The sequence below is a fragment of the Mirounga leonina genome, unplaced genomic scaffold, assembly GCF_011800145.1.
Source record: "Mirounga leonina isolate KUSES-001 unplaced genomic scaffold, KU_Mleo_1.0 Mir_201, whole genome shotgun sequence".
Taxonomy (NCBI): domain Eukaryota; kingdom Metazoa; phylum Chordata; class Mammalia; order Carnivora; family Phocidae; genus Mirounga; species Mirounga leonina.
In genome coordinates this window covers 25,441,989-25,466,725 of record NW_023270504.1, presented here as the reverse complement: position 1 = coordinate 25,466,725, position 24,737 = coordinate 25,441,989, and the positions used below count along the sequence as shown (strand labels likewise).

At 43.4% G+C, this 24,737-nt stretch overlaps 2 protein-coding genes across 2 annotated transcripts in view; both read right to left on the bottom strand.

Annotated features, from left to right (window-relative positions):
- The window catches only part of ANO2 (anoctamin 2), a 361,482-nt gene extending 343,700 nt beyond the window's left edge, over positions 1–17,782 (bottom strand). The window contains exons 1-3 of the mRNA XM_035027854.1: positions 17,735–17,782; positions 16,052–16,079; positions 14,819–14,929 (exon numbers count right to left, since the gene is read on the bottom strand). Of these exons, the coding sequence (XP_034883745.1) occupies positions 14,819–14,929; positions 16,052–16,079; positions 17,735–17,782 (187 nt within the window). The remainder of the gene's footprint in view (positions 1–14,818; positions 14,930–16,051; positions 16,080–17,734) is intronic.
- A 317-nt stretch (positions 17,783–18,099) lies between these two features.
- Positions 18,100–24,737, bottom strand: part of VWF (von Willebrand factor) — a 134,268-nt gene continuing 127,630 nt past the window's right edge. Inside the window, exons 48-52 of the mRNA XM_035028418.1 lie at positions 22,035–22,133; positions 21,247–21,375; positions 20,684–20,723; positions 18,641–18,738; positions 18,100–18,424 (exon numbers count right to left, since the gene is read on the bottom strand). Coding sequence (XP_034884309.1) covers positions 18,236–18,424; positions 18,641–18,738; positions 20,684–20,723; positions 21,247–21,375; positions 22,035–22,133 — 555 coding nt within the window. The 3' untranslated portion in view covers positions 18,100–18,235. The remainder of the gene's footprint in view (positions 18,425–18,640; positions 18,739–20,683; positions 20,724–21,246; positions 21,376–22,034; positions 22,134–24,737) is intronic.

The window sequence follows — 24,737 nt, the reverse complement described above, 5'->3', positions numbered from 1 at the left end:
ACCTGGCCCATAGAAACCTGTGCATGCTGCTGCATGCCCCTCTGTGCTCTTCTCCCCTTTCAGATAACTGCGAGGACAGCCCTCAGGGCCACCTTGGAAGTCAGAGCTGAAATTGGCTAAACCTCCATCATGCTGGGTCCCTGAAAGCTATATGGATAAGAGCCACCCCAGTAACTTGCTTACCCACCTGGGCTATTTCTTTAGCAAGAAGTAAACTGTCATGTTTTACTCATTATTTATTTTGTGGTCTATTTGTTAGAGCAGCTGAGTGTTACCCTAACTAATACAGCAATGCAGATAATAATAAATAACTACTCACAAGTGCAGTAACTGGCCCACTGAGATACCATCCAAGTCAAATACCCACACGTCAGAACCTTGCTCAACAGACCCTTTCCCAAACTTCTCCCAATCTGACGGACTTAAGAGCCCCCTCATAATTTCTGCAAACCACAGGTCGGGACAGATACTCAAAGGCAGGGACTGGATATCATCTTTGACCGTCACTGCAGCCTGGCACACAGGTGCTCAATGAAAGAGTAGGTTCAAAAACTGAAATGCCAAGGGGCGCCTGGGTGGCTCAGTTGGTTAAGCAACTGCCTTCGGCTCAGTTCATGATCCTGGAGTCCCTGGATCGAGTCCCGCATAGGGCTCCCTGCTCAGCAAGGAGCCTGCTTCTCCCTCTAACCCTCCCCCCTCTCATGTACTCTCTCTCTCTCATTCTCGCTCTCTCAAATAAATAAATCTTTAAAAAAAAAAAAAAACTGAAATGCCGAAAAGATGAGCAGAAGGATTTCTTCCCTATGCTTTGTGCAAAATAATCTCCCCTATGCTTTGTGTTATAGAATTCTGGAGCTTTGGTTATGTTGAGTTCAATTACCTTGCCTTCAGGCAACCCCATAGTCCAACTCTACCTTAAGACAAAAATTAAGGCTGGGACCTTAGCTTCTCATTAAAACTAAATAAACACAACTTCACTCTTTTCTAAATCATGAAGATCACTTTTGAATTAATATTAGAAAGTCCTGTTATTTCTGGTCTTTGCCAACGACCTACATCTGAAACTATTTGTCAACAAAATACTTTTTGACTAAAAACCTGCTGACAAAAACTTGTTTCCAGTACTGATAAAATCACTGGCACCAGGGAGGACATTCTTCTGTAAACAGCGATAAAACAGGACAAAATACACAAGCCAACCATTTTCAGGCACTGAACAACCATCAGGATGGAACCGCAATTCCTGAGAACAGAAAGTCACAAATTTAACCCCATAAAGACACATTATTGACTGGGGTTCAGGGAGCAGGAATCCAAGTAAAGCAAAATCCCACTGAACTGAGAAGGCAAAGATCAAGGCTTGGAGCAGCTAAAATGGCTGGAAATTATGGGGCAGAGCAAAAAAGAGGAGGAATCGGTGCACAGAAAGTTCCCCAGAGAGACCTTCGGGGACCTTCATGAGTCCTTGGCTGTGAGCAAGACTCCACATGCATAAGGGCGAGATGTATGAGGCTGACCAGAGAGAGGCTACCACAATACTGAGATCAGAACAAGATGCTGGAGGTCACACAGTACTGGAAGGCATTGATGTTCCATCCTAGCCAGAACAGGAAGCCCTCATTAATATGTCCTAACATTCCAGACATTCCGAGACCCCATTTTAAGAGTAAGAACCACACGCAAGAAAAATGTTTATAGCAGACTACCCCTAAACACATCTAAGGCCAAGCCCTAAACAGATCAATAGAGAAGACAGATGAGAGGTTGAATGTTCTTGTTTTTTGTTTTTTTTTTTCAAGGTGGGGTACATAATCTTTTTTTTTTTATTTTATTTTATTATGTTGTTAATCACCATACATTACAGCATTAGTTTTTGATGTAGTGTTCCATGATTCATTGTTTGCGTATAACACCCAGTGCTCCATGCAGAATGTGCCCTCCTCAATACCCACCACCAGGCTAACCCATCCTCCCACCCCCCTCCCCTCTAGAACCCTCAGTTTGCTTCTCAGAGTCCATAGTCTCTCATGGTTCGTCTCCCCCTCCGATTCCCCCCCTTCATTTTTCCCTTCCTACTATCTTCTTTTTTTTTTTTTAACATATATTATTTGTTTCAGAGGTACAGGTCTGTGATTCATCAGTCTTACACAATTCACAACACTCACCATAGCACATACCCTCCCCAATGTCTATCACCCAGCCACCCCATCCCTCACACCCCCCACCACTCCAGCAACCCTATTTGTTTCCTGGGATTAAGAATTCCTCATATCATGATGAATCACAGACCTGTACCTCTGAAACAAATAATACATTATATGTAAAAAAAAAAAAAAACAGAAGAAGAAGAAGAAGAAGATAGTAGAAAGGGAAAAATGAAGGGGGGAAAATCGGAGGTGGAGACGAACCATGAGAGACTATGGGCTCTGAGAAACAAACTGAGGGTTCTGGGGGAAGGGGGGCGGATGGGTTAGTCTGGTGATGGGTATTAAAGAGGGCACATACTGCATGGAGCACTGGGTGTTATGCGCAAATAATGAATCGTGGAACACTACATCAAAAAATAATGATGTAATGTATGGTGATTAACATAACATAATGAAATTAAATTAAAAAAAAGAATTCCTCTTATCAGTGAGATCATATGATATGTCTTTCTCTGATTGACTTATTTTGCTTAGCATACTACCCTCTAGTTCCATCCACGTCATTGCAAATGGCAAGATTTCATTTTTTGATGGCTGCATAATATTCCATTTTATATATATATATATCTCACATCTTCTTTATCCATTCATCTGTTGATGGACATCTTGGCTCCTTCCATAGTTTGGCTATTGTGGACATTGCTGCTATAAACATTGGGGTGCACGTACCCCTTCGGATCATGACATTTGTATCTTTGGGGTAAATACCCATTAGTGCAGTTGCTGGGTTGTACAGTAGCTCTATTTTCAACTTTTTGAGGAACCTCCATACTGTTTTCCAGAGTGGCTGCACCAGCTTGCATTCCCACCAACAGTGTGCGAGGGTTCCCCTTTCTCCGCATCCCCGCCAACATGTCGTTTCCTGACTTGTTACTTTTAGCCATTTTGACTGGTGTGAGGTGGTATCTCATTGAGGTTTTGATTTGGATTTCCCTGATGCTGAGCGATATTGAGCACTTTTTCATGTGTCTGTTGGCTATTTGGATGTCTTCTTTGGAAAAATGTCTGTTCATGTCTTCTGCCCATTTCTTGATTGGATTATTGTTCTTTGGGTGTTGAGTTTGATAAATTCTTTACAGATTTTGGATACTAGCCCTTTATCTGATATGACATTTGCAAATATCTTCTCCCATTCTGTCGGTTGTCTTTTGGTTTTGTTGACTGTTTCTTTTGCTATGCAAAAGCTTTTTATCTTGATGAAGGCCCAATAGTTCATTTTTGCCCTTGCTTCCCTTGCCTTTGGCGGTGTTTCTAGGAAGATGTTGCTGAGGCTGAGGTCGAAGAGGTTGCTGCCTGTGTTCTCCTCTAGGATTTTGATGGATTCCTGTATCACATTTAGGTCTTTCAACCATTTTGAGTCTATTTTTGCGTGTGGTGTAAGGAAATGGTCCAGTTTCATTCTTCTGCATGTGGCTGTCCAATTTCCCAACACCATTTGTTGAAGAGACTTTTTTCCATTGGACATTCTTTCCTGCTTTGTCAAAGATAAGTTGACCACAGAGTTGAGGGTCCCTTTCTGGGCTCTCTATTCTGTTCCATTGATTTCTGTGTCTGTTTTTGTGCCAGGACCATACTGTCTTGATGATGACAGCTTTGTAATAGAGCATGAAGTCCGGAATTATGATGCCACCAGCTTTGCTTTTCTTTTTCAACATTCCTCTGGCTATGCGGGGTCTTTTCTGGTTCCATACAAATTTTAGGATTATTTGTTCCATTTCTTTGAAAAAAGTTGATGGTGTTTTGATAGGGATTGCATTAAATGTGTAGATTGCTCTAGGTAGCATTGACATCTTCACAATATTTGTTCTTCCAATCCATGAGCATGTTACGTTTTTCCATTTCTTTGTGTCTTCCTCAATTTCTTTCATGAGTATTTTATAGTTTTCTGAGCCTCTTTGGTTAGATTCTTTGCCTCTTTGGTTAGATTAATTCCTAGGTATCTTATGGTTTTGGGAGCAACTGTAAATGAGATTGACTCCTTAATTTCTCTTTCCTCTGTCTTGTTGTTTGTGTATAGAAATGCCACTGATTTCTGTGCATTGATTTTCTATCCTGCCACTTTACTGAATTCCTGTATGAGTTCTAGCAGTTTTGGGGTGGAGTCTTTTGGGTTTTCCACATAAAGTATCATATCATCTGCAAAGAGTGAGAGTTTGACTTCTTCTTTGCCGATTCAGATGCCTTTTATTTCTTTTTGTTGTCTGATTTTCGTGGCTAGGACTTCGAGTGCTCTGTTGAATAGCAGTGGTGATAGTGGACATCCCTGCCGTGTTCCTGACCTTAGGGGGAAAGCTCACAGTTTTTCCCCATTGAGAATGATATTCGCTGTGGGTTTTTCATAGATGGCTTTTAGGATATTGAGGTATGTACCCTCTATCCCTATACTCTGAAGAGTTTTAATCAAGAAAGGATGCTGTACTTTGTCAAATGCTTTTTCTGCATCTATTGAGAGGATCATATGGTTCTTGTTCTTTCTTTTATTATTGTATTGTATTACTCTGATTGATTTGTGGATGTTGAACCAACCTTGCAGCCCAGGAATAAAACCCACTTGGTCGTGGTGAACAATCCTTTTAATGTACTGTTGGACCCTATTGGCTAGTATTTTGGTGAGAATTTTTGCATCCATGTTCATCAAGGATATTGGTCTGTAATTCTCCTTTTTGATGGGGTCTTTGTCTGGTTTTGGGATCAAGGTAATGGTGGCCTCATAAAATGAGTTTGGAAGTTTTCCTTCCATTTCTATTTTTTGGAACAGTTTCAAAGGACTAGGTATTAATTCTTTAAATGTTTGGGAGAATTCCCCTGGGAAGCCATCTGGCCCTGGGCTCTTGTTTGTTGGGAGATTTTTGATGACTGCTTCAATTTCCTTAGTGGTTATAGGTCTGTTCAGGTTTTCTATTTCTTTCTGGTTCAGTTTTGGTAGTTTATACATCTCTAGAAATGCATCCATTTCTTCCAGATTATCTTATTTGCTGGCATATAGTAGCTCCTAATATGTTCTTATAATTGTTCATATTTCTTTGGTGTTGGTTGTGATCTTTCCTCTTTCATTCATGATTTTATTTATTTGGGTCATTTTTCTTTTCTTTTTGATAAGTCTGGCCAGGGGTTTATCAATTTTATTAATTCTTTCAAAAACCAGCTCCTAGTTTCTTTGATCTGTTCTGCTGTTCTTTTGGTTTCTATTTCATTGATTTCTGCTCTGATCTTTACCATTTCTCTTCTCCTGCTGGGTTTAGGCTTTATTTGCTCTTCTTTCTCCAGCTCCTTTAGGTGTAGGGTTAGGTTTTGTATTTGAGACCTTTCTTGGTTCTTGAGAAAGGCTTGTATTGCTATATACTTTCCTCTTAGGACCATCTTTGCTGCCTCCCAAAGATTTTGAACAGTTGTGTTTTCATTTTCATTGGTTTCCATGAATTTTTTTAATTCTCCTTTAATTTCCTAGTTGACCCATTCATTCTTCAGTAGGATGCTCTTTAGCCTCCATGTATTTGAGTTCTTTCTGACTTTCCTTTGTGATTGAGTTCTAGTTTCAAAGCACTGTGGTCCAAAAATATTCAGGGAATGATCCCAATCTTTTGGTACCGGTTGAAACCTGATTTGTGACCTAGGATGTGATCTATTCCGGAGAATGTTTCATGGGCACTAGAGAAGAATATGTATTCTGCTGCTTTGGGATGGAATGTTCTGAATATGTCTGTGAAGTCCATTTGGTCCAGTGTGTCATTTAAAGTCTTTATTTCCTGGTTGATCTTTTGCTTAGATGATCTGTCCATTTCAGTGAGGGGGGTGTAAAAGTCCCCTACTATTATTGTATTGTTGTCAATGTGTTTCTTTGATTTTGTTATTAATTGGCTTATATAATTGGCTGCTCCCATGTTAGGGGCATAGATATTTACAATTGTTAGATCTTCTTGTTGGATAGACCCTTTAATTATGATACAGTGCCCTTCCTCATCTCTTATTATAGTCTTTGGTTTAAAATCTAATTTGTCTGATATAAGGATCGCTACCCCAGCTTTCTTTTGATGTCCATTAGCATGGTAAGTGGTTTTCCATCCCCTCACTTTCAATCTGGAGGTGTCTTTGGGTCTAAAATGAGTGAGAGGTTGAGTCTTACCAAGTTAGAGAATCATGGGGAAAACCTTGCATTTTCCAAAAATATACCTTAATGAAGCAGAAAACCGAACCTAAATATTAAGCTCGAAGGGATCAGCCAGTAATTGAACTGCATGCTAGAAAACTTCTCTTAAAAAAAATTTTAACTCTCCTGAGAGAAAGATAATGTTGTATCATGTACAATGTCCATTTTACATCAAGACTGACTAGACATGCAAGAAACAGGCGTAAGTGACCCATGAAAGACACAAAGCAAGCAATAAAAATTCATCTCCACCCTCTCACCTTTTTCACTAGGTCCAGAGGGACCTGGGGCCAATTTACTCTATCCCCAACCTCATGAAAGATTCACACCTGCACTGTCAAGGCTGCTGGGCCAGGCTTGGTCATACACACAGACACAGTCTGTGCTGGATCTGGCCCTGTTGAGGGGACTGGTGTTTGTTCTCTTTACTCTTTCCTAGTTGTGCTGTTTATGCTTCTAAAATAAACAGGACTTGATCACCAAAAACAAACAAAACACACACACGCACACACCCCTGATCTCAACACAGCCCAAATGTTGTGTTTAACAAAGAAGACTTTAAACCAGCAAACATATATATGTTCTAATAAATGAAGTTAAGTATGATCTTAATAAGTGGAAGATATGGGGGCACCTGGGTGGCTCAGTCGTTAAGCGTCTGCCTTCGGCTCAGGTCATGATCCTGGAGTCCTGGGATCGAGCCCCGCATCGGGCTCCCTGCTCCGCGGGAAGCCTGCTTCTCCCTCTCCCACTCCCACTGCTTGTGTTCCCTCTCTCACTGTGTCTCTCTCTGTCAAATAAATAAATAAAATCTTTAAAAAAGAAAAATAAGTGGAAGATATGGAAACTGCAAAAGTGCAGAGAACTAGAAAATACAAACAAAAATCAATGTAATTGGTTTCACACTCCCTGATTTCAAAACTTACTACAAGCACAGCAATTAGGCAAGAACAAGAAATAAAGACAGCCAAATTGGAAAGAAAGAAATAAAACTGGCACTATTTTCAAATGACATATTATATAGAGAAAACCCTGAAGACTATCAAAAAACTGTTAGAACTAATAAATTCAGTAAAGTTGCAGGATAGAAAATCAAATGCCAAAAAAAACTTATTTAAAGTTACTGTGGTATTGGCATAATTATAGAAAAATGATCAGTCATTAGAATTGGGATTCCAGAAATAAAACCTTGAATTTCAACAAAGGAACTAAGAAGTGGGGAAAAAAATGGGGAAATGGTACTGGGACAACTGGATATCCACACACAAAAGAAGGAAGTTGGACCCTTTCCTCACACCATACATAAAAATTCATATTTTCAAAAAGGGATCACGACCTAAATGCAATAGGTAAAACTATAAAACATGTGAAAGGTAACACAAGAGTACATCTTTATTACCTTAGGTTAAGCAATGATTTCTTAGCTATTCTACCAAAAAGCACAAGCAATCAAAGAAAAATAGACAAACTGACTTTCATTAAAATTAAAAATGTTTCAAAAGACACCATTAATGGGGCGCCTGGGTGGCTCAGTCATTGAGCATCCAACTCTCGATTTCGTCTCTGGTCATGATCTCAGGGTTGTGAGATCAAGCCCCATGTCGGGCTTCATTCAGAGTCTGCTTGAGGTTCTCTCTCTCCCTCTCCCTCTGCCCCTCCCCCTGCTCCCTCTCTAAACAAATAAATAAGTAAATAAAATCTTTAAAAAAAAAGAAGACACCATTAATAAAGTGAATATACAACCTAGAGAAGGGGAGGAAATATTTCCAAGTCGTATATCAGAATAGGGATTGTATCCAAAATATATAAAGAACTTTTACAACTCAACAATTAAAAAAAAAAAACCTAATTTGAAAATGAGCAAAGGATATGAATAGACATTTCTCCAAAGAAGATAGGCAAGAAATATTCAATAGCACATGAAAAGATGTTCAACATCATTAGTCATTAAAGAAATGCAAATCAAAACTATAATGACATACCACTTTACACCACTAGGATGGCTATGATTTTAAAAAAAGACAATAACAAGTGTCAGTGAGGATGTAGAGAAGTTAGAACCCTCAGACATTGCTGGTGGGAATGTAAAATAATAGCCTAGCAATTCCTGAAATGTTAAACACAGAGCTTCCATATGACCCAGCCATTCTACTCTAGGTATATACCCAAGAGAAATAAAGACATATGCACACACAAAAACTTGTACGTGAACATTCATAGCAGCATTATTCATAGTAACCAGAAAGTGGAAATCCAAATGATTTTATCAAATGATAAAAAAACAAATGTGGTGTATCCAAAGAAGAGAATATTATTCAGCTTTAAAAAGAACTGAGCTTCTGATACATGTCACAATATGGCTAAACACTGAAAGCATGCTCAGTGAAAGAGCCCAGACACAAAACACTATATACAGTATGATTCCACTTACATATAATATCCAGAATAGGCAAATCCATGGAGACAGAGAGTATATTAGTGGTTGTCAGGAGTTAGAGGGAGGGAGGAAAGGTGAATGGCTGTCAATGAGTATGAGGTTTCCTTTTAGGATAATGAAAATGTTCTAAAATTAGAGAGCAGTGAAAGATGAACAACTCTATGAATTAAAATGACTGAATTGTACATCTTTAAAGGCTGGATTTTATGGTATGTGATTATATCTCAATAAAGCTGGCATTTTTTAAAAAATGGAATTCCTAGAACTGAAAAGTACAAAAAGAAAAAGAAAAACTTCATTGGATGAGCTTGACAGCAAAGTGAAGAAGGCAGAGAAAAGATCAGTGAAGTTAAAGATGGATCAATAGAAATGATCTGATCTAGAGAACAGAAGACTAAAGGATGAAAATAATTAACACAGTCTCAGGAACTGGTGGGACCACATGGTCTAACATACATGTTAGAAAAAGAAGAGACCAGAAGTCAGGCAGAAAAACAACTGAAGAAAGAGTGAGTGAAATTATCCCAAAAGTTGATAAAATACAATTAATATCCATACTCAAGAAGGTCAACAAACTCAAGGAAGAAAAATACAAAGAAAATCACCCCTGGGCACATCATAGGCTGACTGCTGCACACCAAAAATAAAAATAAAATATTAATATCGAGAGCTACCAGATTAGGAAGGTATTACACATGGGTAAAATAAAAATCTGGATTAAGGCTGACTTATCAAAACCATGGAGACCGACAGAGAACACTTGGAGTCCTGAAAGGAAAAACTTGTCTGATGCAAGTATTCTTCCAAAAGGAGAGTGAAACAGACAGTTTTCCATAAAAACACAAGCTGAGAGGGACGTCTGGGTGGCTCAGTCAGCTAAGTGTCCGACTCTTGGTTTTGGCTCAGGCCATGATCTCAGGGTCGTGAGATTGAGCCCTGCGTCGGGCTCTGTGCTCAGTGGGGAGTCTCCTTGAGATTCTTTCTCTCCCTCTCTGTTTGCCCCTCCCCCTGCTCGCTCTCTCTCTCAGATAAATAAAATCTTAAAAAAAAAAAAAACAAAACACAAGCTGAGAGTATTTGTCACCAGCAGAACTGCACTTCAACACCTGCTAAAGGAGGTTCTTCAGGCTGAAGGGAAATGGTACCAGATGGAAATTGGGGAGCTGTTCCTGAGGAAGGGTCTTGTGTCCCCCTCCTACAGAGGAGAGGAGAAATAGACTGGCAGCCCTCTGGTCTAAATGGATGATGAACTGTGGAGCTTTTTATATGCTATAAGCCACTACTTTTCAAATTAGAGGTTTACCCCAATGGCGGGTGATCTACAGGTTTGCAAACAGCGTTTTTAAAAACATAATAGGGTGGAGTGGCCCGAGATAGAACAGAACACAAACACCCCTTTTAAAAAAATCAGAAACAATAAATGTTCACGTGATGAATAATACTCTTTCCAAAAATCTATTAATGAAACTACAGCTCATTATGTTGGGCAACGTCTTATATAAATAGCACAAATATCACTGTGACATTCTTCTTAAAGTTTAATGTTGATGAACTAGAACTAGCCTCCTTCTATTAGACAATGAAACCCATGTAACTTGCTGTCTCTTTTCTGACCTGCCTGTCAGGAAGTTCAGATACATTTTTGTTCAACTGCAGTAGCTATTCTTAGTCCAGGTTTTGTGATATAATACTGTGCTCCCAATCCTTCATTATTTGGCATTTGTTCATTGAACTGTTATTATATCTGGGGTTTCCTCTTTTGTAAACTGTTTGAAGATTAATAAATAATAAGTAGAAATAGTTATTTGATACAGGCAAAAATAAAAACAGATTAAAAAGGGATTTGGGTGAAGAATAATTACCAAAATAGATAAAAACAGGGAACTTTTATTTTTATTTTATTTATTTGTATTTAAATGTTTTTCACAATGGAAGTATATTATTGCTTTTTCTAAGCTATTTTTCATCAGCTAATGATGTATATCAGGCATCAAGGACTGCTAGAAAGTATGGATTATCCCTATGTCAGTCAGAAGATACAAGGTATTAAAAAAGAAACAAGCTCAAAATGGAGTCATTTGCACAGGTCCAGGCATGCGTGTGGGCGTGAGCACACACGCACACGCGCGCACGCACACACACAGAAAATCAACAATTTCAACCTATCCCTGGAATGTGACCTTTTATCCTGGGGATGTAACCTTTGAAAGGTTTGTCTGAAATTTCCCCATCAACACTGGTGAGGTAGCAAACCGCATGATAAAAACGCTATCATTCCCTTTCCCCAAAAAAGATGGTTTCCAAAAAAAAAAAAAAAAAGATGGTTTCCAGGCCTGAAACACTCCTTTTTCTTCTGCTAGTAACTTCTTGCCCCAGCCTCCTTCCTATAAAAACCTTCCATTTTGTAGGACTCTTCAGAGCTCCCCTCTACTTGCTGGATGGGATGTTGCCCAATTCGTGTATCACTTAATACAACCAATTCGACCTTCAATTTCACTCGGATGAATTTTGCTTTTTAACAAAGGGTAGCGTGCCCTCTAACTTGTATTTGCATCAACAGAGGAAGGGAATAACGCCAGCTAATTGTGAGAACTGCAATCCCTCGGTAGTTTCAGCGCAGGCTAACCTAGGTGGAAGGTCGTCAGCCAGAGAGACTTAAAAGCTACCTCCTTGAAGTTTCTGGAGGAAATGCAGGGTTGTCAGTAGGAGTCCAGGAAAGATGTTTAGTACATTTTGAAAGAACTACAGTAGGGTCGTGCTAATGTCATTGGTGTGGTCTGAACAAGTAAAAGTTTGACCCCACCTCCTCCTTCCCATGACGAACAGCCGTGGATAAGGCTGCTAAAGTATTAAGACCGTCTTAGGGCACCAAGAGTCTAGAAGGTAAGGTCTTAACAGGCAGGGTGTTGTGCCCTACTAATCTTTGTAACTCCCACCGTGAGCATAGTATTTGGCAAACATTCCAGCTCACAGGTGTCCTCTGAGCTGATCTGAGCTGCACTTACAGGACATAATAGAGTGAGCCTGATTGGCTAGAGCCCATCAGGACACTAAGCACATCTTCTTCCTCCTGTGGTCACTAGGTCAGTTTCCCATGCCTCTGTAAACCCCAAATGTGGAACTGAGGTAATCCGTGCTGGTTAAGACATGTGCCCAACGTAGATCACAATGGCACATTTCCTTACGAGTTTGGTGATGACAACCAGCCTCCTTGGGCTTGGTCCCACGAGATAAACTAACCATGATGATTCCAGATTGGAAATAGAGTTGACTCGAACAATGCAGGGTCAGGGGTGCCAATCCCCTCGTGCAGTTAAAAATCTGCATGTAACTTTTGACTCCCCCAAAACTTAACTGCTAATAGCCTACTGATCACTGGAAGCCTTACCAGTAACATAGACAGTTAATGAGCACATGTTTTGTATATGTATTATATACTGTATTCTTAGAACAAACCTAGAGAAAAGAAAATGCTAAGAAATCATAAGGAGAACATATACACTTCTGGTACTGTACTATAAAAACAAATCTGCATATTAGTGAGCCCACGCAGTTCAAAGCTGTGTCGTTCAAGGGTCAGCTGTAGCGTATAGATACGGCCCTGCCTGGACTGTGACCACCGCATTTCCCTAACAGCCTTGCAAAATCAGTATCCCCCTGAAAGCCCCAGTTCCCCCCACATTTCCCACCCCCACTTGCTGGTACCTACACTTCCTTCTAATGACTTCTTATGAACAGAGCAAAAGCCACAAGGTGAGGTGCTGGGGAAAACAAGTTTGAATTCCAACTTTATCCTTCTGTGATTATTCAGTGGTTAACACAATATAACTGGCATATTTCTGAACCTCTCTGAACTTCAGGCTCCTCTTCAATGAAATGGACTGAACATTAACAACAAAGTTGTTGTCAGGCAAAGCACCTAGCACAGTGTCTGGATAAAGTAGATGCTTGATGAATATTAGTCTACCTTTTCTCTGAATGCCAAGAACAGATGGCCTGAGCTACGAGACTCTGCGTGAGCTGGCTCACTCTTCCCACTCGCCCTCTTCATCTCTCTGCTCCAGGCACTTGGCTTCCGCACTATTTTTTGGACAGCTCAAGCACACTCCTGTCTCAGGGTCTTTCACCTATATATATTTGCCTTTGCAAGATCATTCTCCAGATATTTGCAAGGCTTGTTCTTTCATTTAGCACAATCTCTGTCCCAGCTCATCTCTGCAGAGAGGCTTTGCCTAACCACCTGATCACAAATAGAGACTGATTCTGTTTTGCAGCTAGAGGCAAGATCCTTATGTCTAATGGTCAAATTTCTATTCTCCATGTGCTCTAAGAACACCACCCATAGGGTGGGGCAAGTTTCTCTCAGCCAGCACAAAGAGTCACAGATGGGTGGATTTCCAGAAAATCAGGTCCTTATTTCATTAAATCAAAGACAAGCTTCACTTTAGGCCCTGTGCCTCATGTCCTCGAGCCTTGCCCTACCATGGATAATGGCAGAAAAGGTACACGTAGTAACCAGACCAGTACCTGAGGCTGGTGTTTGGAACCCACCCCCTCCCCTCATACATCCACTTCCTCCGGCCAGCAAAGTGGCCCAGGTTCCCACATACAGCAACTCAGAGAGCATTACATGTTGCTGGAAAGGACCATCCTATTAGGTCTCTGCCTCCTAAAATGACAGGTGTGTGGCAAGACACAGTGAGAGGAGCAAATGTCTGTCAGGGTGACAGACAGCTAGATGGGCCAGGGCTCTGAGATCAGGTCCCAAGAACAAATCCAGGCAAGTAGAGGGACCCAGAATACCACGGTGCTCTAGGAGAGCCCCCACCTTGTCTAAGATCCTCCCTCCACCTGCCACTTGCCTTTGGGCTTAGATCTAACCTCGCTCAATGGGGCCTTCTGTCCTGGACCAGGGTCCACATGGCTCCCAGAGGTATCTCCAGGACTATGACTGACACCTACCTTCCAGGTCCTTTGATTCACTGTTTATGCCAATGGAGTGGGCACCTCCCAGCCTCAGGCCTCACTCAAGAACCGCCAGAAGAAAGACACTCAACATAATCCCTTTCCAGGCAAGTCAACCCAACCCTGCCCAAGTGCGTGTGTCTCTGCTCAGTATAACTTGAGAGATGCGGCAGGAGAATGTCCTCCACCCAGGAAGTCCACCTCCACTTGTTTTTCCTCTAAGAGAAGGGGCGCCTGTGTTTCCCTGCACCCTGAGGTGTAAATGCTCCTCTTGAAGGCAGGTTTGGGTTAGGATGGGAAGAGACTTCCTGAAATCCTGAGGACACTCCAGGGAGGCCAAAGTCAAAGTCGCTGGGGATGAATCCGAACCTCTGTCCTCAGCAGACTGCTTGTGAATTAAACCCCAGTTGCTTGCTTGCCTCAGATAAGCTAAACTAAACATCCAACGACTAGTAATGAGTTGAGGCCAAAACGCAGAGGTAAGAACGGGTAATGAATCACCAAAAAGCCGCTGCACCAATACTCTGCCTCTTGCCCTACCTTCTATCTCCTTGATAAATAATTAATAATAATAATAATAATAATAATAATAATAATAATAATAATAATAATGTGTGTGGGAAATTGCTCAAGCGTCCCTCAGCTCCCCGACCCCGGCGGAGTAGGACCAGCGCCCCGCGCCTCCTTCTCCAGGCTCACGTGGGGTCAGCCGCCCCAAAGGCGCGGAGTTAGGATGCCGGCTCCGTCACTCGCAGCCCCTCTCCCTCCTACGACACGCCGGACGCCCAGGACCAGAGGCCCCGGCAGGGGAGACTCACCGCGCAGCCCGAGGGCGGCCATGGTGCGGGCGCACAGGACACGAAACCCGGACTAGCCCGCGGCTGCGCCGGCGTCTGCTCGGGCTTATTCCGCGGCGGGGCTAATTCCAGGGCGCGGAGCGGCGCCCGGACGCGCCCGCCCCCCGCCCGCCGCCGCCCGCTCCTCCCCCTCCCGCCGCCCCGCGCCGCCCGCCCGGCCGCCCGGGGTTCGAGCGGGGGGCTCCCGGCTGCGCCCCGGGCGCACCGGCGCTGCGAGTGGCACGTGGGCCGGTAGCGCGCCGGCGGGCGGCTCGAGTCCGGGCGGCGCTGGGGTCAATGAGGCTGAGGGGCGAGCCGGGCAGAGCTGCCTCCTCACCTGGGTCGGGCGTGAACGTTCAGCCGGATTAGCTGGCGCACCGTCTGGCTGATGAGTTTCCAATCCCGCCCCGCTGCCCTGTCCGTCCTGGGCACTGCCGGCTCGGGGAGGGAGGCTGCCTCGCCCAGCTGCCGGCGCTCGCCCTCGCGCCCAGCCGTCCCCACCTCTCCCGAGAGTCCGAGGGGCGGGAGCGGGGGGCGGGGGGTCATAGGGCCCGAGAGATAGGACACAGGAGGAGGGGCTGCGAGAGGCAGATGGGGGGCAGGTAGGTCTCACTGGGACTGTCCCTCTGAGAGGCTTGGGACTGGGTCCAGGAGGGAGCCTGGAAGCTCCATCCCAGAGAACAAGAGGACCCCCATCTCTCCCGCCTGGTTCAGGTGCCCTGCGATGAGCAGAGAAACGGAAGACCCTCTGAAGGGCCATTCTGGAGGAGGGAATCTACGACTCCAAGATGCAGGGACCCAAAAAAGTGAAGGGTATTATGTTAAGGTCAAGTATGCTACTTATTCTTCAGTGTGAAGAATCGTATCTCCTACACTGATAAGGTAGGCTGGTGGTGATTGCTCCCCACTTGCTAGAGGACAAAGGGGAGTAGACAGCACAGATGAGTCAGGGGCAACACAAAAGGAAAACCAAAGGTATTATGTCCCAATGCAGAGCTTTATTCCCGCCACGAGGAGTGATCAGGGCTAACGTTTATTCCGGACTTCCTCAGGTAGCCCTCTCAGAGCTTTACCACCGTGATGATTTGATTCTGACACATCCCTATGAGGCAGTTGCTGCTGGTGTGTCCATCTTACAGATGAGACTACCGTGTAAAAGGTCAAGCAACTCACCTCTAGGAGCTATGCCGGGATCCCCAAGCAGCCAGTGTGCTCAGAGTCCATGACCCAATGCTTTGCTATTCTGCTTTCTCTCCCAGACAATGCCCTTCTCCCCATTCACTCCCAGCAACTCTTCTCCATGTTTTTTCAAGGCCAAGAGCACTGGAAGCCTTTCCACCATGGTTCCTTAAACCATTCCCTTTCTTCTCTCCCTCCTGCACTTTCTTATCCCTTAGCCCCTGTATACTCTCTCCTTGAGACTCCCCCTAAAACTCTCCCCTGGGGGACTCTGTCTCACCTGGTCTGAGGGCAAGCAGGAAGAATCCCTGAGAGCAGAGACAGGCCCTGCCCTGTTAAAAGGGAAAGTGGCCGAGACACACCCCCACTGCTGCTTTCTCTGTTTGCAGCCTCCTTACCCTGCTCCCTGCCATTTTTTAAAAATCAAAACATACAGTTTTTCTGATTTGGCTTTTTTCTTGACAGTGAATTGTCCTATCAGTAAATCTGAGGAGAAATTCAAGCTATGGAGGCACAGGGGGTTGGAAAATTGACACCTTAGGCTGGAGAGGTAGCCTCCCTGCCGAGTTTCTCTATGGCCCATGCCTCCAGTAACACCTCATCCCCAGGTAGAGTGTTAGGCAATCAGTAAGAAAAGAGATAGGTAATTCCCTGCCCCTGGATCTGGTTTCCTACAGAGACCTCAGAGCCTACTCAAAGCTGGAGGCGAGGTGCTGGACGGACCGATGACAACCTGTGAATTATTGAGCAGTTATATAAAACTTCTATCCATTCTTCCTTTCCTCTGCTGACTAAGCTCCCCACCAAAGCTGCTCAACACAATCCATACCATTTGCCTGTAGTGTATCTCCCCTCCGGGTGATTCTCCACACTATCAGAAGTGGGTGAGTCCTAGAAATGCCATAGTCACTGGTTCCAGGGCCCCGTGAGGACCGAATCTGTAAGCAACAGGGATGGCGTGGCTCTCGTGGAGTGGCCTGGGAGTTCTTGCCTAGGTGTCAGGCACCTGGATTCTGAACCTGCCATCCAGCCACTGTGTGACCTTTGACAAGTCACTCGAGTTTTCTGAGCTGCTTTTATTCTCTGTAAAGGGGCGGTGGGGGGAGGGGAGAGTGGATTGGATGATGTCTAAATCCTTTCCAGCTCCACCATGCAGCACTTCCAGTGAGCAGCGTCTCTCCTGTGCTAAATGGATCTGGAATGAAAGTCAATTCTCCATCAAATTCTTGTTATAAACCCAGGGCATTCCCTTAATTCTCATGGGTATTCTCTCCCCAGCTAGAGTCTCCACTATCTGGCCAGCATATACATGTAAACTCTTCACATAAATTGTCCTCTCCACAGAAGGACAATCTGTTCTTGAGAGTGACATTACTGGTTAGTGATTTGGAGACTGGGTGAAGTTTGGTGTTATCTCTACCCTTCCACTAAAAGATGTCTGGAGTAAGCAGGGCCTGGGTATCCAGCATACAGCCCAAAAGAAACTCAGCTCTTTCCCTCCTCAGGATAAAGTCAATCCCTAATGCTCTGCCACTGAAAATAGAGACACTTATTCCCCCCACTTTGAGCCTTGATTTCCCCTCATTTTTATTCTTGTCACTTCTTATGTTATTAAAGAGCAATTTACAGTTACCCCCAGATTTCAGCCGTATTTTACCCTCTCACACCCATGAGTGAGACTAACATTCCTATTCTCCAGATGAGGAAACTAAGTCTGAGAACCACTAATGGTCTTATTTGGGGCCACACAGCAGAACAAGGGTCATGTGTAGAACCCAGGCCTGCCTGCAAGTCTGGGGCTCATCCCCTATGGCCAAGCCTGTGCTGGATGGGCCCCTGTTCCTGTACTGGCCAGCACCCCTTTTCAAGTCCCGTCAGTCGTCAGCACCTCTTCTTCCCTCAAGGGCCACTGACAATACACGGGAACTTAGGGAACCAAGGGCTCAGAGAAACCCTGGCATACCTGCTCAAACTCCTTCACCCCAAGGTCAGCCACACTGGCAATAACCATGTCTGTCTTGGCAGGATCCTGGCCCCAGGGCCCACCCCTCTGCCTGTTCAGAAGCCCCTGGATCCAGAGCTTGGAGAACCTAGTGTTCCTGAGCAAATCCCTTTGGGGATTTGGGCTGGGTTCTGAGGAGGCCTGCCCCCCACAATCCTCTCCCCACCCCATGGAGGCAGACACCACTTTTTCCCAGAGGTTGGCCATGCCTGCGGCTGGAGTGCTTCCAGATGGACCCTGTGCTTTCTCCCCCAGAACCAGGTTCGGAACTCGGGCCCAGCCTACCCCTGTCATCTCAGCCTAGTAGACACAGTGAACCATCAGCCTTTTGCAGGGGGAGAGATTGGCCTTTATTGTGGGCTCAGGAGCGCCCAAGAGCGGAGCACGAGGAGCGAGCAGCCGCGCTCTGGCAGGCCCGGTCTCGGGTGAGGCAGGTGACAGCAGGCATCCAGGGCAGCGGCCTCACTTGCTGCACTTCCTGGGGGAGCATTTGCACTGCATGGCGTTGAGGATCTCGTGGTGGACCAGGGAGCCGTTGGTGCAGCGCAGGGGCACCTGCATGGGCTCCGTGCGAGTGGGCGAGCAGCAGAAGCACTGGTCCTGCACATCCTCCGTGTCGATGGAGTACAAGGCTTTGCTGGCACATTTACCCTGTGACAGAATGGGGGGGGAGGGGCACGTTGTAATGCCGGAAGTTCCTGCTAGGCAATTTGCAAAGGGACATCTCAGGGAAGTCTGACATGCCCACTATCCTTATGGTCCTATTACACCCAAATCCCGCTAGCTGCGATTTCTATGCATGTTTGATCAGGAAACATAACCCCACCCTTCCCCCCGCAGGCCTCACTGAAGCCAGGGCCCCCTTACCTCGCAGTAATGAATGTCCACTTCCTCTTCCGACTTACAGTCTCCCACCTTGACATACCGCAGCCTGGCCGTGATATCCTTGCATTCCAGCTCCTCACCTACAGGACGGTGAGAGATGGGGCCAGGGGCCTGGCTGAGATTCGATAGAATGCTCTCCGGCCCATTTCCCTCACTTCACTGGAAAAAGGTCAGTTTCACAGTAACCAAATCACCAAAGCTGGCTGCAAGGAGGGGAGTTAAGTTATCCTGGTTCACCTCAGAATCTCCTGGCCCTCCGATCCAGAGATATAGTTGCGGCTGGGTTTAACTCAATGGTACAATTTTAATGGCAGGAGGAGCCTAGATCCACTGTGCGTTGGTGTTGTAGATGGATGAGACTTGCTTTTATGTAATTGTAGACTCTAAAAACCATAATGACTGGAGCAATCTTCTTATGCTTATAACTATATCCGGAAGCTAATGGGCAATGAAGTAGTCAATAAATATAACTAATATCTATCTTTGCCTTTAGAAAAGAGGAAAAGCAAATGTCATGGCCACACAAGGGGCTAAGAGGATCTCTAGGACTCCCTTATGGAGTCCTCCCTTTGGGAATAGCTGTCTCCGGTCCCTGGCATGGCAAGGATTAGTGGCATTCAGATCTGAACCTCTACTAGGCCCACCGATAATTCTAAGATTTAATGCCAACTCACCATTCCCCATCTGAACACTGAGACTCTTCCATTCTTGAATGGCTCCCAAACTAAATCAACCCTAACTACATATTAGCCTGCCTCCCAACTTCCAAATAACTTCATTTTACAGTGAAAGCCTGCCAACCACATTAAAAGAATGAATAAGGAAAACATATTTAGGCCAACATGCTATATTCTTTCACTGTAGATTTAAATCCCTGAGCCTGGCTTCCTCTCCTTAAGAAGGGTCTCCACTCTCCTGAAAATATTGACCAACACAGGCCCCTTGCTGCCTCCCTGCTAGTTTCGCAGATAACTCTCTCTTGGCCAAATTCCATGTGCAAAGTGTACCCAGAGGGAATTCATTCTCCCTGATGGTTTCCAGACTTCAACATTCTGAAATTTATGCAGATAGGAATCACAGAAAGAGTAGCTTTCGGAGCATGTTTCCTTGATCTGCAACCTGCTTACAGCAATTGCAGGGACTTGTCAGAGTTAGTCATCAGGGAGAGAATGAATGATTCATGCTTTCACTCTTCCTTTCTTTACCCAATACCGAACATGGGCCCAAGACCCCCAAATAAAACAAAAAACACAAAGCACTAAACCAAAACCAAAAAATATTAGCCCAGGCAAGTGATTCTATATTCAGAGACCACGACACTAACACTAGGATTCAGAAAGTTACTGGTGCTCGTGAACACAGGAATATGTGGTGAGATTGCTCTCTGATGGGCAGCCTTGTAGACTCTGGCCCCAAAGTTGCTGCTAAGAGCTACAAGGACCCACTGGCAGAACATAACTGCAAGGCCATGAGGGGCCGAGAGTGAAGAAGGGGAGGTTAATCAATGTAGACTGGTCTTACGAACTCTTGAGAAGACTCTGTGCTCTCTGCCCCTGCAGGTCTCACAGCCCACAGGGGGAGCTGATGTTAGCCAGCTGGTGGCTTCTCTTTCTCTGGGAGGTGGCTGTCTGACTCTCAAAGAATACATTTGTCTTGAGTGTCTGCTCTGTCAAGATTATGGACCAAGGGTGCCTTTCTTCAAAGAGCTCTGGTTGGAAAAAGAAGATATTGTCTCAGGATGGGACTGTGAGCCACCCCTGTCTCTAGGAGGGAAAAGGCAGGTAGGAGGATAGAAATAGGAGTTTTGGAAAAAGGGAAGAAACTGCTTCACAGGGATTTGAGTGGCAATTTGAGGAGGGGGCAGTCTAAGAACATTCAGGGAGGGTGGAGGTTCCCTGCAGAACTAAACCTAGTGATTCGTCAATGGTTAAGAACTATCTTTCCAGAACAAGCTTCCTCCAAAGAAAACAGTCCCTGAACTTGGTCTGACAGATTTCAAGGACAAGCTATTGGTAATATACTTACATGTGTCACAGCAGGTGCCTGGAATTTTCATGATTTTCCCCTAAGAAAATAGCAAAGTCCCAGATTAGGCACAACTAGGACATAGCAGACAACTTCTGGGTCATTCCAGGCCAATTCTTGGCTCTGGACTCACAGCCCAGAGCTTCAGTCCCCAGACATAAACTCTGTATTACTATCACAACTGGGAACAGACTGACCATCCTACCTGACCAGGCTGGATTCAATTCTGATTATTCTAGATTCTCTCCCAGTTGCATCACCAGGACCATATTCTCAGGAGAGACTAGAAATCATTTGATCTCTCACCCTCCCATTCAAGGATCACAGATTCAGTCTCCCCCAAGGGAAAGGTATCTATTGAAAGCACCATATAGTGCATAGAGTTTTGTCTCTCCAACAGGCTTTGATTTTGAAACTTCATTGGTTTTTAAACTAGGTCTGGGGTCTCCCTTGGACACTGGGACATCATGTCAGAGAAGACCATGCTGTTCAGAGGACTCTGTTCTTAGAGTCAAAGATGGAGTGGTCAAGAGAATAGTAGGGCCTGAGCTGCAACTACTCACTCCCTCGGCCAGACACTTGTGTTCATCAAAGGGTGGGCAGCCTGTGACCCTCTTCTCCCAGATGTACTCTCCTCTCTCATTGACCTTGCAGATGTGGCTATCACAGCCATCCTGGAGCATCTCATCATGCTGAAAACAAAGAGGGGAAATGGGTAGAGCAAATCTGAAGACAGTATTTGATCTGCAAAGACACTTCAAACCATGACCTTGACTCCTTGAAGTTGTTGAAACAATTTGGAGGACTATGGAGCAAGACTGAGACAGTACCTACAGTCTCCACACCCAGAGCACACAATAGAAGTGGAGTCCCAGCTTAGTTACTGTGAATAGGGCTGCATAAATGCAAAGAATCCCTCCAAACTCTTCTGACTACCTAGAAGCTTAAAAAATTAAGACATAGTGAGGGTAAACTAGCAAAGCAATAACTGAACCGGAGATGAACCAGGGCACCACCACCCTAACAACCAATTTTCACTCTCATAGATCAGACTTACTGTCGTCACCTGATTGACTATCCAGTCTTATAGACAATCAAGGCTGGAAGAAATCTTAATGATCAACCAACTCCAAATCATGGCCCTTATGCTAACTACGCTCTGGTCAAGAAGAGTGAAAAAATTACTAAATCAAAGAGAAAATTTTGTACCTTCTATAGGTTATCCATCTTTTCTCTGTAAAATCAGAAATAGGTGTGAAGCTAATATTGACCCAAACTTAGTCCCTCTTTCTTGAAGAAGAAATGCCAAAATAGGAAACCAGGTGGTGACATGAGTTCAACTTCCTCCCACCTTCAGTGTCATGATCTGTCCTCCTCTTAGCTGAATGGTGCAAGCCGTAGGCAGACACTTCCCACAGCATTCACCTTGGTTCTTCTCTTCCTTGTAACCCTGTATCCAGGAGAAAAATCAGCTTTGGTTAACCCCCCAGGATACCCTGATCATAAGTAGGCTTACTTTTCTAGTTTCTGATCTCTCCCATCCAGCAAGTTTTACCCAAAGCTCAGAAATTTAACATTCAACTCTTGTCTAACCTTTGTCAGTTCTCAGTCCCCTAGATGGCATTCCTTCCCTCCACATACATACATCTTGTTCATGTTCTAGCAGCCAGACCTATTAAATTAGACCTCTCCCTTGAGTTCCAGACTTACAAATTCAATGGTTTGTTTGACAACTGTTTATCCTCTTATCTTCTCAAGACTTATATACAAAATACAACTTGATTTTTGTCCCAAATTTCATTCTTCTCCTGTCCTACCTTACCTTGGTAAATGGCTTCATTACTCAGTTGCTCAAAACCAGAAATCTGGGAGTCATCCTTGACTTCTTTCTTTTTTCTCATTCCCCCACCCCATCACCAAATCTTGCCAAAAATGCCTAACTCAACCTCCGCTTGTCATGACTAACGTCCTCTGTCATCACCTAGTCCAAGCAATCATCATATACCACTAGACTCTAGTAACAGTCTTTATTTGTCCTTCTACCTGCATTCTTGCCCCTATACTGTAGGTCTCCACACATCTGCTAGAAGTATTTTCTTATAAGTCTAGTCATGTCACCCTCTTGATTAAAAATAATCCATGGAGTTCTGGTTCTAGTAATGGCAGAGTAGCTTATATTGGGCTGATCTCCTATAGACAACGATTATAAATTCTTGACAAAATATTTTTAAAAATTGTTGAAAGTCACTGGATGGCAAAAATAACATCTTGTGAATTTACTTCCCATGTAGAAGTAAGCTATGTGACAACAATAGCACAAAGTATAGGGGGGAAAGTACATCATACATGAAGTGTGTATTATCAGACCAAGGTAGACTATGATAAGTTAAGGATGCATATTGTAATCTCTGGAGTAACTGCTATTATCTCTGGCAAAATATTTTCTATCTTCCCTTGTGATTTCTTCTTTGACTCATGGATTATTTTAACGTATTTTATTTAATTTCCAAATGGTGCGGCATGTTTCTAAATACCTTCTCATTACTAATTTCAATCTAATTGTGGTCATAGAGTGTACTCTAAATGATTTCAAAATTTGCACATATATTGACGTTTTAATGGTCCAGAATTTGGTCCAGATAGGTGAAAATTTCATGTGCATTTGAGAAGAATGTGTGCTCTGCATTTGGGGACTATAGTAGTCTATTATTTTCAATTAGGTCAAGTTGGTGGATACAGTTTTCCAAATCTTCTACATCTTTACTGATTTTTTTCCTACTTGTTCTATCAATTACTGAGGAAAAAAACATTAGAATTATGAAATAAGGTTGTGGATAAGCCTATTTCTAGTTATCTCAATGTGTGCTTCATATATTAGAAACTCTGCTACCAGATGCATACACATTTAAGATTTGTGTGTCTTCATGATGAATCTACTCTTTTATAATTATGAAATAACCTTCTTTATTTTTGGTAACATTCCTCATTTTACAGTCCATTTTATGTGGTACTAATATATCCATTGCAGCTTTCTTATTCTTAGCATTGACTGGCATATCTTTTTTCATCCTTTTATTTTCAATCTCTCCATCTCTCTAAATTGAAAACAAATCTTGAGGCACCTGGCTGACACAATCAGTGGAGTGTGCGACTCTTGATCTGGGGGTCATGAGTTCAAGCCCCACATTAGGCGTAGAGCTTACTTTAAAAAATAGTAACAATAAACAAAATTGAAAGCACACCTCTTGTAAACAGCATACTAATTGGGTCTTGCTTTTTTATCCAAGCCTGACAATCTCCATTTTTTATTGGGATTTTGTTTTGCCCATTTACATTTAATGTAATTATTCATATGGTTGGGTTTAAATCTCCCATTTTGCTATTCATTTTATTTGTTGTCTTCTCTGTTATCTGTTCTATTGTTAATGATTTTCTATATTCTTTTGGTTTAATCAAGTTGTTTGTTTAGAATTTTATTTTCTCTCCCCTATTGTGGGCCTTTTAACTGCATTTCTTCATATTACTATTTTAGTGGTTACACAGACTTATCCATTTATCATTTGTCATCAAACTATGTACTTAATATCTGTGCATTTTATTGTAGGTAAACTATCCTGATTTTTAAAAATTATTAATTTTACAAAAATTTTAAAAATAAGACTTTCTAAGGCTTCCCATTGCATTCAGAATAAAATCCAATCTTCTTAGCATGTTCTACAAGGCCCTGTATGGTTCCTTCCTTCCTAATTTTATGACCTTTTCTTCTACAACCATTCTCTTGCTTTTGACAATCTACCCCTTTGCATCTTCTAGGACCATGAATATGCCAACCTCCTCACCTGAGAGACTTTGTGTATGTTATCCCTCTACCTGGAATGCTCTTCCCCATGCTTTGTATAACTAGCTCTTTCTCACCCTTCAATAATCATTTCAAATATCATTACTCAGAAAGGTCTTGTAAGATACAACACACATACACACAAAGATACTCTTCATAACACTTAACACAATCTGAAATTTTCATTTGTTCTCCCTGAGAGGCATGTAAATTCCA